General features: G+C 42.5%; 2 protein-coding genes across 3 annotated transcripts in view; both read left to right on the top strand.

The window, feature by feature from the left end:
- The window catches only part of ddx27 (DEAD (Asp-Glu-Ala-Asp) box polypeptide 27), a 99642-nt gene that overhangs the window by 10187 nt on the left and 75028 nt on the right, over positions 1-14427 (top strand). The window lies entirely within an intron of this gene.
- mtss1 (MTSS I-BAR domain containing 1) overlaps positions 1-14427 on the top strand; it is a 66150-nt gene that overhangs the window by 5877 nt on the left and 45846 nt on the right. For both annotated transcript variants that reach the window (XM_083971780.1, XM_083971779.1), the window contains exon 2: positions 14328-14389. In XM_083971780.1, coding sequence (XP_083827906.1) covers positions 14328-14389 — 62 coding nt within the window. The remainder of the gene's footprint in view (positions 1-14327; positions 14390-14427) is intronic.

Here is a 14427-nt window from a genome sequence, read left to right as displayed (position 1 = left end):
GTGACAGCCCTACTGCCAATAATGTTCAACAATGATGTTCCCATTTTACCTTGGTAATAGGGATGTAATGGTACACACAAGTCAAGGCTTACGGTTTGGGGGTCACGGTTTTATTTTTAACAGACACCAATTGAATGTAAAACTAAAAACCATCTCTTGTTGTGGGAGTGTTAAAATACCATTAATTCTGTTCTGACAGAGGATACACGGAGGCAGTCAGGTTGCATTTGCCAACTGGCAGCTATTATAAAAAAACAAGAAACTAACATCGATGTTGTTTTACACAGTTAGGCTAGATGCCAGTTATTTTGGTGATGTTTCTGGTCCTGTCTGCGTTCATGTCAAGAGGCGGAGCGGGGATGAGTTGTTGCACACAACTTGTCTTTTTCCTCGCACCAGTGATTGACATCGGGGTGATGGCGTCTTATAGCACGTTAAATGCGTTTCTAGCGACGCATCGCACATCTGCGAAACATCGCCGAAGGTCTTTGTCTGGTCGACAACTCGCGCGTCGTCGCCGTTGTGTTTCACTGAGACGCCTAAGTGTTCCCACCCGGGCAGCTCTTCTAACTCCACACCCTCATCACTTTTCTTCTTCGTCTGTAATGACGGTTGCAGCTTTTAGGCTCATTGCTGCCACCTGGATTGGAGTGAAGACTACTCGACTTCTTTTTTAATACTTTTAATAGACATATTCATCGTATGACCTTGTGCACCAAACCATGAGGCCCGTACCTTGACGGCACGGGACGAATACAAATACCGATACACCCTGATAGGTAATGTGAAAGTCAGAGCATCTCTCCTAGAGAAATAATCTCGTAGTCAGAGCCGAGAGCGTGGCCCTGCAGCATCTGATGTGTCTCGTCCTTTAGACAAATCTGTCCAGTTCTGTTTGTACACAACATGAAGAACGTGTTCACTGTAAAAACCGAGTCATTACAACAGATACAAAGAGGTTGTTTTGGAAGGTTTCTGAAGTAAGAGACAAACCGAGCCGACTCTCAGGATTGCTCTGTTGGTGCTGAAGCTGGAGCTGGACGTCTGTGCTCCACTAAACTGAAGCATACGGTCCTGACGGTCCACGTCTCTGTGGGACAACCCGTTTCTTTAAATATGCACGACCTTCAGTCACGTCAGTCTTACTCATACAGCTTATACAAGTGAAGAGAGGATATATTATAATGTGTTTACAGGAACGTGGTGGCGTCACATCTCAGGATAAAGTGGTGCTGAAGCTTGTGGTTCCAGTGGAGAGAGACAGACGGCTTATTGATCCGTCTCTGTGACATCAGGGGTGACATTATGAGCCATCGACCTTCCACACTCCTCCATCTCTGCTAACATCTATCCCTCCATCCTGACAGCCCCACTACATACCTCCACTCTCTCTCTCTCTCTCTCTCTCTCTCTCTCTCTCTCTCTCTCTCTCTCACTCACTCTGCCTAATGTTTTTCTTCATCCCTCTTTCCTCTCCTGCCTCTCTTCTTCCTCTCTCTCGTCTCTCACACACACACTGGCCCCACCTCCACCTCCCAATGTAATTTGCTGCTTCACGAGGATTCAATCAGTGTTTGAGTATTAAATTCATTCTCCTCATTAACTGTTGACTTTAAAGGAAAATGTCACTCAAAACAACAGTTGACCTGCCCTCATTCCCCTGGAGGGTATTAAGTTAAAATGTGTGTGTGTGTGGGGGGGGGGGGTGTTGATCCGTGTGTGTGTGTGTGTGCAGTGTACGTGTTATCCGTCCTGTACACTGAAGGTGAACTAAGTGTGTGTGGGTAGAATAGCAAATGTCTTTCAACAGTGACCTACAGCCGTGCTCAGTTTCTACACACACACACAGTCAGACCATGTAAGCAATGGTTAAGACTGCATCATCGTATTTTATAATTTGACCTGTCAATATATAATTAACTGTGTTTGTGTGTGTGTAGAGTAAAATACAGGCTTTTCTCACACAAGTTGTTTTGATCCGAGTTATAACTGGGTACAATTACACACGCACACACACACTCACAGCTGCCAGCTCACACACAGTCTAACGTCAGTACAGTACAACAGTATATAAAAACACAGGCTATAAGCCATAATGTGATCTGATGTCATAACATCAATGAATCACATCACTGATATGAAACTTTATGGTTCCTGGTAGGTGTGTGTGTGTGTGTGTGTCTGTGTGCATGGGAGTGGCAGATTTCAGAGAAGTCTTAGTGCACATGGGGAAATAGGACGCCTCAGGTGAATATGGGTGTGGACACAAACTGACCACAATAATCACATAGCAGAGACACACATTGCTACACACCCACATTGAGATACACACCGTGTAACAGTGACATTGTGTCATTTCTGTTAGTTGGCTGTAAGGGAGGAGGAGAGAGGAAGCAGCTTCCCCTCGTGGATCTGAACATGAGGCTGCTGAACACAATACATTTCAACATTGTCACAAACATCAGCCTCCAAACTGGTCAGTTGTTGTCTGTAGTGTATAGAGTTACAGTCTCTCATCCGTCCTAGCGTTTATTAAAGCACTGTTGTTACTAGGGGTGGGGGAAAAATCGATACAGCATAGTATCTGAATATTTTGCGTGCAGAATACAGATTGGCACCAGAATATGAAAGTACTTTGTGTGACTGTGTTGGTCAGTCTGCCTGCTTGACAATATCATTTAGCAAGGGTAGAAATGATTTCAGTCAGCAGAACTCAACCTTATTAAATAAAACAGATGTTGACAAAGTTTTGCTTTAAGGACATAATCAGGTTAATATATCGCTGTTAATCGCAACATGTTATTGCAACAGCAATAATATTGTACTGTGGCTTAAGTATAGTAATGATATATTTTGGGGCCTCCAGTGATTCTGACCTCTGTGTTAACTTTAGCCTGATTAATAAGTTGTTGTCTGAGTTGCCCGTGTCATTTCACAAAAAAGTCGTAATCGGGGGTTTACGAGAAGAACATTGTTGTGTTTTATTTTTGGGCAAAATCGAACAGCCCTAATTGAACCTACTACTAAAGGACTTCATTGGACATTCTTAGTAAATACATCTGTTTAACTGTCATATCTTTGAAGCTGCAATATAAATATATTTCCCTCCACCATTAAAGCAGAAGTAAGCGGAATGTTTGTGTTAATATAAGTCTTAAATAGTTATATCTTCCGACAGCAATCACTTACATAGAGTGTTTGGTCCGAAACAGGGGTCTGTCTGTCAATCTGCTCTGCTGCCGAGGGGAAAACTTCTTGTATACTTCCTTGTATCCTACAACCCTTATCCAATGAGGAGCGAGAACGGCATAAAGGGGCGGTCCTCTCTGTGTGTGCAGCCAAGGGATGCGCGTGAATGTGGTGACGTGGGGACGAGGACCAATAGATCCATGACGAGGGCGGGGACTGCTAACTCCATCGGCTGACAAAAAGTTAGCCAAAACGACCGGATCGCTTACTTAAAGCAGATATCAGCTTCACGGCCGTTTCGGCTAATGCTGCGTTCAAGGCAGGCTTTTGAAACCGTAAGTTACAGCTTCAAGTCACAACTACGACTTGGTAGCGTTCCAGGTAACCCGTAGCTCGTGTTTTTACCATCCTGTTGTCTGTGAAAGTTCCCTATAACGGCCACTCGTAACTTCCGACCCGTGAACTCGTACCAGATCGAACTGGTATGACTTCACAGAAAGGAAAAACACAAAGTACGAGTTTCTTTGAACGCACCATGAGTTAGCAGCCCCCGCCCTTGTCAGGCATCAATTGGTCCTCGTGCTACGTCACCACATTCACGCGCATCCCTTGGCTGCACACACAGCCCTTCATGCCGTTCTCTCTCCTCATTGGATAACACTTGTATCCCAGAAGAAATGTTTTCTCCTCGGGTTACAGCAGAGCAGAGTGACGGAGAGACTCGTGTTCCGGTCGAAACACTCTATGTAAGTGATTGCTGACGGAAAATATGACTAATTAGGACTTATATTAACAAAAACATTTCACTGATATCTCCTTTAAGGGAACATAAGATAAGATTTTTACCTTAACTATGCTACATTTTTACGGTAGGCTGATTAAACGGCTTCGGAAAAATTGTGATGGTTAAATAAATAACTTGTTACTTGTTACGAGGGAGAATGGAGGCTCTCTACCTTCCACATAGCGTCTCTTGGCTGAAAACCAGCCTTGCAAGATCAGCCTCCGACCCGGTGTCCTAGCTCTCCTCTCAGCGGCAACGTGACACAAACATGTCCAGTTTATGATAGATAAGACTACACAAATATACACATTGCAATGCGTATAATATATGATAACGTTATCCACCGCTCCATGGGTTGCTTTCTCGCTGGTTTCGTTAAAAATAAATGCACATGGCCGAGAGGAGGGTTAGCAAAACAGCGGAAAAGCGACCGGACTTGCATAGTTCCCCTTTAAATTCAATCAACAAATGAATCATTTATTTTATTGGCTGAAATCACAGTGGCTATAAACCATTGATACTGACCGCCACAGCAGGGGACCATCAATCTTAGAATATCTTACATGGGCAGTGAAGCTACGGAACATATGAGCTACAGAGCATTATGGGATACTGACTGAAAATATGCTGCATTTCTTAATTTCATTCAAACGGGGCCTTTGAGCTTGAACAGATCCGTTCTGACGTGTCGGACCTTGTGCAGAAAGTTTGGAAAGAAGTCAGAAGGATGGATGGACATGAGTCAACAGGTAAAGAGGGAGCTGGTGGTGATGAGGCAGTAAGGATGCCTGCAGTTCAATGAGGGTGTGGATTTATAAAACAAACGTATACTGATGGAGCCGTCTGCACAGTAGGCACAACAGTCTGAACACTTAAGATGATGAAAATATATTTGGAAAACTGAGGTATGAGCTACAATTGACTTAAATATAGTTTATTATTATTAGTAGTAGCACTAGGGCTGGGCGATATGAGAAAAAATCCTATCACGATAATTGTTTTCATATCAGTCGATATCGATATATATCACGATAGGACTCAAGTCACTGTTTTTGTCAAGCCTAAATGTTCTATCATACTCACAAGTGAGATTTGAAGATATCAGAAGGTTATTTCTGATTTAAATATTTATTTTTCGTCAAAAATTGAACATTTCAGATGTAATGATTAACATATAAAAGCAATGAGTAGCCTAATAACAGTTTCAGATAAATAAAACTGGTAGGCTATTATATACAGTTAGTTTCAACCAAATAATTTGATTGGACAAGAGACATACATGAGTGCTGATCTACAGTATAACAGCACTGGGACTTTTATCACTCTGCTGTTCAGGCGTTCTTTAACATTACATCAGACAGGAGTTAAATCAGAGCCACGCTCCCCTTACAGGAGCTGCCCCATCTCTCTGCTGCTGCTACAGTTATAAACGGACGTGAAAATTAAAACCCGGACCTGACGTGGTCCGTCTAATTAGCGATCATTCTCAGCCTAAACCTGACTGAAAAAGAAAAAGGAAGAGAAATCGCCGCGGTTAGCGCTTGCTTCGCCAGTGGCCAGTGTTTAGGTCGGCACAGCTGAACAGTGTCGCTCTGGTGTGAGCAGCAGCAGCAGCAGCGGCGGCGGCGGCGGCAGCAGCAGCAGAGCGGCCACGCCGTGACTGCGCTCCCTTTGATGTGTGACGGCGGCCGGAGCTCGACCCGCTCCGACTGCCTGGTGTCTCCGTGGTTAAAGTTTAGCGTTGTTTACAGTACTGTATCAGAGTTCCATCAATCTGGGTTAATGTAAACATGAAGTACCACGTCTTTTCGCGGTCACTCGTCCTAGTTCTCCTTTTTTCTTTCTAGGCAACACTCATTCTCTCTCTCTTTTACTGGCGATGCCCCGCTGCTGACGCCAGGCTGCAGCAGCCCAAACATTACCACGTGTTGTTGTGTACTGTCTTCCTGTGCTGTGTCAATCTAACCTGGTTGGCTCAGCCAGTGGTTCAGCGCGGCGCAACTCTCGTTTTCATTGGCTGTTTCAAAATATGAATGAATGAAACCTATCGACTTTCTATCGACCACGTTTCATATTGCTATTGAGTAAAGTTATATCGCAATATATATCGTTATCGTTTTATCGCCCAGCCCTAAGTAGCACAATTTAGCATTTAGTTATTTTAGAAACTTGAACTTGAATTTGAAAGATTTAAAGATTTACTTGAATTTTAGTGGCAGTTGTTTCTGAAGCTGATCTGAGAATTGGACACGCACACACAGCAGCAGCAGCAGTGGCCACAGCATCTTCAGTAAGAGACTGACACAACTGGAGAGATACGCAAATAGTATGCAAAGACTCGGAAATAGATAAAAGTCACATGGAGATCAGCTGCCGTTTTCTTACTCTTGTCCGCAGCAGCCTGTGGCGACACAAAGAGAGGAAAGAAAACCACTTTACTGCTGGTTAAAGACAGTGACACTCATTCATTAAATCCTTTTGGATAGAAACATACGGTGATGAAGCACACAGGATATTAGTCCTTTCACTGACGGGTGTGTAAATATTATTATATGACTCATCTCAAACATGAAGACGCCTCTAAGATAAAACAAATGACATTTTAACATGCATATCAGAACTATGGGATGCAAAAACACAACTTCAGCCTCAATAACCTGCAGTCAAACCTAGATATTTTTGACGAGTGCCATGATGTGTTATTACCTCAGATGGAAATGTGGTGCAAATCTTTTCAGTTCACGACTAGCTTTTTCTGCTTTTGGCTTGACCAACGCAATATCGTTCCGTTCATTCATCTCCGCATAGCACTCTTTCTCCGTTATTGTCGTTCACACACACAGAGAAGCGTGCATGCATGACAGTAGTGCGCGGTAAAAGCGAAGCTCATACGGTCCGATCCACTAGTGTTATGTTCACTGAGTTTATGGTTTTATATCGGTTTGCTCCACACAACACAACACTGTAGGACTGACGGGGGCTTGTGAAAAGAAAGTGTGTAATTATTCATTATCGGCTTTTGCCCTTTCTACGTATTTGTATGAATTGTATTTACATTTTTTGGTTAATCAGTAAAATATTGAGCCCCCAGTATGTATTTGTCACAAGTGTTTGACCCATGTTTGAGAGATCATCATTTATTCATGTGTACATGAGAAATATTACTACTATACTTTTTGCAGTAATTCCCATTGAGATAAAAGAAAAAGTGAATCTCTTTTCCAGGGGAGACCTGTAATATAATGTATGTCAACAAAGCTAATGGGAGTGATTTGCCTGCTGTTGGCATTAAAGAAAGAAAACATGGTGAGTTATGTAAGAATGATAAGAGCAATGGAAAGTCCATGTGCTGCCCTGCTGTGTGTCACTTAATAAACAGCTCATTATTTCTCAGATAAAGGAGCGAGCAGTCGACTGTGTTGAACCCATAGTCTTCACTTAACAAACCATTAGGCTGACACTGACACACCCTACCTCTTCTCTCCCCTCTGTCCCTCCTCTTTTTTCCTTGCATTGACTCAACCAGTGTTGCTCAAACACAATGTTAAACAAACCATCAGCCTGATGTTTGAACAGCCTCTCTCCCCCTGCTCTCTTTAACATGGAGACTGTTGTCTAAAACATAAGTGCTATAGACTGGACAAAAAGTCCAATGTTTCTTGGTTGAGTGTTGAGTGACACAGAGCAAATGATTAGTCAGGGAATAAACACATTAATATTTTACCAAACTAGTGCTTTATAACCTGGGAAAACTGGTGATGTTCAGTTTGTTTCTCACTGTCAACCGTTCCCATGAAAAGACAGAAACCAGCAGGTTTGGTCTGTGGATCCACAGCCTGACATACCTTGTTCCCTTTGTGCCATTGTTGTTAAAAACCATTAAAAACACATCAGTGAGCCACATCACTGGGCCGACTGACATGTTCCCTCATCACTGTGAAGACTTGCCTGCATAGCTGCAACAGCAGCAACCGGCTTGTTCACACGGGACGCCACCAGCAGCGACGGCGGTGCTCGTCCTCGCAGGCCGCAGTCGCAGCACGTGATGTTTCAGCCTGACTCTCAGACGTCTGTCCATCTTTCGTTTCAGAGGGATTTATGGCACTACTTGTTGGAAAGCTTTTATTGCACTTAACTTAACGAGCTGTCGACCTGCCTCTGATCTGCCCCGCTCTGTGTGGAGGAGGGTCCAAGACACACACACACACACACACACACACACACTGTAAAATACAGAGCCCACAAGGCAGAGGAGAGAAACCTGACTATACTGACCGGACACACTGGTTCGGGCAAAATACAGTATTTAGGCTACAAATGACTAGTGACAAATTGGGCCGTGTCGGGTTTTTATTTTCAGGCACGTTGAGACTTCTATTCCATGGTTTTGTTTTTCCTGGGTAACCTCCTCCTCCTTCTGGGTAAGATTTCTGACCAATGAGAGAACAGTTAGTTTGTGCACGGCATTTGTTTACAACTTTGTGAACACAAACGACCCAAAAGAAAAATGCGAAAATTGTGTTGTTTGAGCACCTTTCTGAACACCATTAGAAAATATTATGATATTTTGTGATAACATAATTTACAAAAAGTAAAGACCATGTATTCTCATTTGGTGCACCTTTTTATGTGTAAAATTGTGTAAATATGTTTGGTGAAGGGTGAATAGATTATTTGGGGGGGCTCAATGCATAGAGCAGAGTCATAACAGCAGCGGACCATGCACGTGTTTTTTTCACTTAATGAAAAGGAAGTAAAACGACAAAGTGATAGTTAAGTAGTTAGTGACAATTCCTTTGTCGTGTGCGATCACCAGGTTTCACTCTCAAACTGGTTTCAGAGGAATTTGCACCATTACATTCTTTGGGTGAATAACTTCTCGGTGACAAGAGGATCATTAATATTCCCACACCTCTCGAACGCAGTCAGAAATCACTCAAAAGGAAACGGGTGAACGTCCTCTGCAATCAACTGCCAGCAAGAGCGAAGGAGATTTGTTTTGTTTCTGGCGAGGAGGCGGGCAGTGTCACTCTGCTACAGTGAAAGTGGCAGATGAGTGACATGGGGATTACACCTGAGTGAGGAGACTGTGTGTTTCTGCAGTGAAAGGCAGCAGGGGGCTAATGTAGGCTGCAGAGGCCGTTTGAATATTCATCCCTGGGTTGTTATAAATTAAGATGGATGTTTTTTCACTCTTTTCTGACATTTTTAGGCCAAACATAATTGAGCAAATAAAAGAAGAACAAAGATTGTTAGCTGCTGCCCCACTTTACTAAACCCAAAGCCATTGCTCTTTGTGACCGACTGACTGATTAAATGAATGAATGAGCGGCTGACTGGTTGACTTGGTCCGTCAGTCAGAACTCCGTCCACAGCCGTCTGTCTCCGTCTCCGTCCCCGTCCCTTTGTCGGTCAGTAGAGCAAGTCAGGATTATCACGGTGGGATTAGATGCCTGCGGCAGGTGACTACACTACACACACACACTGACTGAAGTAACAGTATACCTGGTCGTGCTGTCTGGTCGACTGAGCAGATAAGATAACAGCGCGGTATACTTTCTATACGTGGGGAGGGGGGTGGACGGGGCGAGGCTGTGTCAATAGGGTTTCCTGTGTCGGTAGCAGCGGAGCGTGGAGAGCGTTTCCACTCGGTTGTACAGTGTTTCAGAGTTAGACAGGTGCTGAAGCTGCTGCCGTTAAAAGTTAAAAAAAACAGGTGCTCGTCATGAGTTCTCAAACCTCAAACACAACAATGATAAATCCACTTTATAACATTATTTACTTTATTCTTCAGCTGTCCAAGCTTTTCTTCATCAATTTTGGCTTTACTAACTTTTTCAGCACTGAAGATAATCAACCATGCTGAATTTTTTCAGGCCACTCTTGACCTTTAAAAATTGCCGTAACGCAGAAGTGGCCTAAAGTTAACTTTTTGTACAGGAATACAAAAACTGTTTATGAGAATCTTTCAAATTTGATTGGTTTAATTAGAGATACGAGACGGATATGAACTGAGACATTTCTCAGTTTACAAAATGAACTATTCACCGCTGCCATAGCCTCTCATAAATAATGTAATGGAGACACAAGCAACTGTAAGATATCAGTTGAAGCTTTGGTAACGTGTGAGAGCACCACTCTTAACCTTTGACCTTTTGGCGACTGAACCAGTCTTTGTGCTTTTCTACGTCCGACTGGAGTTCAGATATAAAAGTAGCCGTCCAGCCAGATGATAGTCGACAGCTGTTTTGTTTGCAGCTGTCTCTCTCTGGGAGCCCTCCACACACCGTCGCTGACCCCTGTGGGTCGGGGGTCCCTAATTTAGCAACTGCTGCTCGTAAGGTCTCAGTATCAAGCTGCAGCAGACCCCGATACTCGTTCTGTCTGTGTCTGTGGCCTTTTCAGCTCGGCTCACAGCAAAGCCAGCGCTGGGATATTTTGTCTGCGACTGACTGTGACATTCCTGGCAGTCACAACAAATCCTGGCAGAATTTTAGGTTTAGGCGAGAAGTGGAGGAGAGGGAAGGGGGGGGGAGCCGTCCAAGAGCCGCACACACTGAAATACAAGCTGCGGACACATTTAGTGTTGGTCTGTAGCTTCACATTCTTTTACACAGTGACCTTCAGTGACTGTTCAAATAGTATATAATACAGTCTTCTAAGATGTTAAAGCAGATCACTGATGAATCCATTGGTCAATCAACAGTCAGACACTTTTCAACCTAAACTTTCTGTGATTTCAGCTTTGGATCTGTGAGAATGTGCAGGTTTTCTTTGTCTTGTGTGACGTTAACAACCTTCATCTTTGGGACTGTTGTTCAGGATAAACAGGCAAAGATGCCGCATTGGGCTTTTTATAGACAACAATTATCTATTAATTGAGTAAATGACTAATGATTAAAAAGAATTACTGCACTTGTTATGTTGCGGTAAGGAGGTGACGCATCAAAGCTCCGGGACTGGTACTTTGAAGATATTCCTGTCAACAGTACGGGTATAACGACATGTGAAGTCTTTGGTTTGATGTCTCAGCAACTGGTAGAACAGAAAAAACATACAAAAAACAAACAACAGAAGAAGAGCAGAAGTTTGTTTTTATGAACAACAAGATTAAATGGTGACTCATTTGCTGCAATTGTTGCCTTCAAAATCGCAGGATTCAAACATTAGCATGCGGTCAAATAAGAAAAACAAAACAATCAATAAGGCAGTAAAGCCTCTTGTCCACTGCCACGTTAAAGTAGTAGGGAATCATAACTTTCCCAGACAAATGTGAAGCTCTTGATGGGCTCTAGTACTACACCACTACTTTGTTTTGCTAACAGACAAAACCCAAAATGCATGTTGTACACATGCTAAGATGTTAACGTAAGGGTATGAGGCTAATTTGATGGTAAATGTTGAGATTTCACAGAACAAATAGGTTCTTTTTGAATCTATACTAGAAAAATATTCAAGTGCTAAATATAGCTGTGAAGAGAGTCCACCCAGGTATTAAAAAAGGAAAAAAAATAGGATACAATAATAACATAAAAGAGAAATTGATATACCGTAGTCAACTATGGGAAAGACCATACCATAAATAATTCCTCTTAAAGTTTACAATTTGATTACTTTTTTGTAGTATCTGAAGAACTGGGCACTTAACCAAATGTCCTGTACTGAAGGCTTCTGGGTAAAAGACAGCAATGTACAGACATGTTAGAAGATGACAGAGAGTGAGGTACAAGAGATTTATTCAATACAAGTCAAAGCAGATTTATACACGAGACAGTTGCGTGAAACATGCATGGATTCTCTGAATTTAGTAATCTGAAAAAACCTGTGCATGACATGAGGTTTGGGAAAGATTATATAATGTTGTGAATGCCTTTTGGTTGAAAACTCGTTTTATCATATCTAGCAAGGGCTTACTACTGCATGAAATGCATTTTTAATCACTCAAGATCATCTATCCAGATAACCACCAATGATCTAAGCAGCAAAATACACGACTGTCCTTAAAACAACAGCAGCACTTCATCTTAGAATTTACTTGTGAGCGCATTTTATTTTCCATACGGTCAGTAAAGTTTTTGGAGTGCAATCTTTTCCTATTCACTTCCTTCCCTTTCCGTCTATCACAGCTCCACTGTTTGTCGTCCACCGAGGCATTCAGACAGTCACCTGCAGTATTTCATCTCGCAGTGCTAAATCCCTGAGGCTAGTAAACCTGTCAGCCCCATGCCGTGCGTCTGCCCGGCTAGCTGTGAAGCAGGGGCCGGCAAACGGCTTTAGTGGTGTGGAGCTAAGAGGCTAATGGTGTGGTGTTAGGGGTTAAATCGGTATTATCCTCTCTGTGGTGGACCGGCGGAGGCAGAGGACAGACAGGGTGACCGGGTTCAGGAAAACTGAGGAGAGAGAGAAAGTGGGATTCGGCCCTCGGTTCCAACAGGGCTTTCCTGTGTTTTTTAATTCAATAACCAGAACACCACACCAGCAGCTGTTGGTCACAGATGTAACCCAAGGTCAGAGTCTGCAGCACGAACCAGCCTTAGGTTACATAATCAATCAGCTGCTGCTACAGAAAACAGACACAGAAGCAGCTTTTACCTCTTAAAGAAGCACCAGATCGTCTCATCTCTGCACAAGAATGTATTAAAACTACTTCATCTCCTTTTTATGTAGAGGCATCAAGCGCCCTTATGCACGGTGCACTAACAGTTTAATTCAGGTTGTTTGCATTAAAATGCTGCAGGAATTTTCAGCCAGGTAAAAACCGACCGAGGGTGTGTTTAATCAGCTGCTTGATATGGTGGTGAAGAGATTTGCCTCTCAAAGGATTAGTCAGTTAATTGAATAGTCAAGTGAGAAGATCGCTCAACAACAACCAGGTCGATCGATTGAATGTTTGTTTCGTTTTTCAAACTGAACTGCAGAATAATCCTAGTTCCAGTTTGTTTGTTTTTTGGTCCCGTGTGCTTTTGCACTGAATATAGCAGCAATTTGAGGCCATCACTATGGTGAATAAGAAATTGCAATTGACTTTTTGCAGTTTTCTGTCTTGATTTAACCAAGGAAAAAATCGTATCCCTTTCCTACATCTTTTCTTTCTTTTTTAAAAATTATTATTGAATATGTCCATGTCAATTACGTGAAGGGGTGTTGAGTGTTGGTTTTGCTATCTTGTTTTTGTTTCACTGGTGTAGTTGTGGTCTGTAGCGGACTCCAACCGAGGACATGACTGTTTTGTCTACACCATGTGTTACACTGTGTGACTGAGAAGATCACTGTCTGTTTACATCTTGTCTTATATTGTGACTTCATTTCAGCACATCTGCTCTTTTTTTTATCTATAAGGTTGCATAAACCCTGGTGAATAGTAATTTGCCAATTCGTCAATGTCAATGGTAAAAGTGAAATGGATGCGATAACGCTGAGATGAGTTCATTGAGGAAGCTGCGGTTTCATGGACAATCGATCACAGCTGAGTGACAGCAGCACTGGTTTGCTTGTATTAGGCTTTGCTTCCTCGTCTTCGCCTCTTGTGTGTCGATGGTCGTCGAGCGTCCGCGGCTTCTGTGTTTATGTGAAATCAAGAGAAGCCAAAAATAACACTAGGCAGTCAGCTGTGTGCACTGTGTTTTTTTGCTGCTGCTGTTGTTCAGAGAAAATCAGAAAAAGCTGGAAAAATAATTTACAGCAACAAACTAGTTGACAGTTGTGTTGTTGAAATCTGAGACGAGATTAAAATATTCATCATCACACAAAAACACAAATTCTTTTATAAAACACTCATTAGCTCACAGACTTGTGTCTTTCTTTCAAAATACTTTACTTGTTCTCATTTTAATATTCTTCATTTGTATCTTTTCACCCTATAAACCTCATGTCTTGATCTTTTCTTTTTTTTGTGCCATGTCCATTTCAGACCAATGTGTTTTATTCTATTCAGATTTAATTTCTAAATATTTTGGTCCAGTGATCCTCACTGGTTTGAACACTCATACTGCAGCTGTCAACGCACTAATGCGATACTCTAATGGTTATCATCTCCCTTTTGTCTGTTAGGTGGATAGTTAATAGTGAGATCTAAGACAACTCATACTGTCCAATTTCACACAATGTGTATGTTGGGTGTGTACACTTTGCTTTGTGCAGAGAAATGCTCAACAGGTTTAATATTAATACTTTAACAACAGTTCTATCTCCCTCATTAAAGTCATAAGCTCCTCAGGATTACTGGTATGAAATGCATATTGTTGAGGCTTGAGGCCAAACGTTGCTGTCGGCGTCAACCTAACCCCTTGTTGCTTCACGTTAATGTTGCAGCCGGAGGTTTAATATCGCCTGTGTTTCTCTTTGTTTGCTGCAGGCCAGCTATCCCACATGGGAGGACTTTTTAACCAAAGGAGCCAAGCTACAGTCGCAGCTCAGGTAAGAGTCATACATGCAAATTTGAATTCAATGTGTTG

The sequence above is a fragment of the Trachurus trachurus genome, assembly GCF_905171665.1.
Source record: "Trachurus trachurus genome assembly, chromosome: 5".
Taxonomy (NCBI): Eukaryota; Metazoa; Chordata; class Actinopteri; order Carangiformes; family Carangidae; genus Trachurus; species Trachurus trachurus.
Note: the sequence above shows the minus strand (reverse complement) of the source record. Positions and strands in the feature narration are given on the sequence as shown.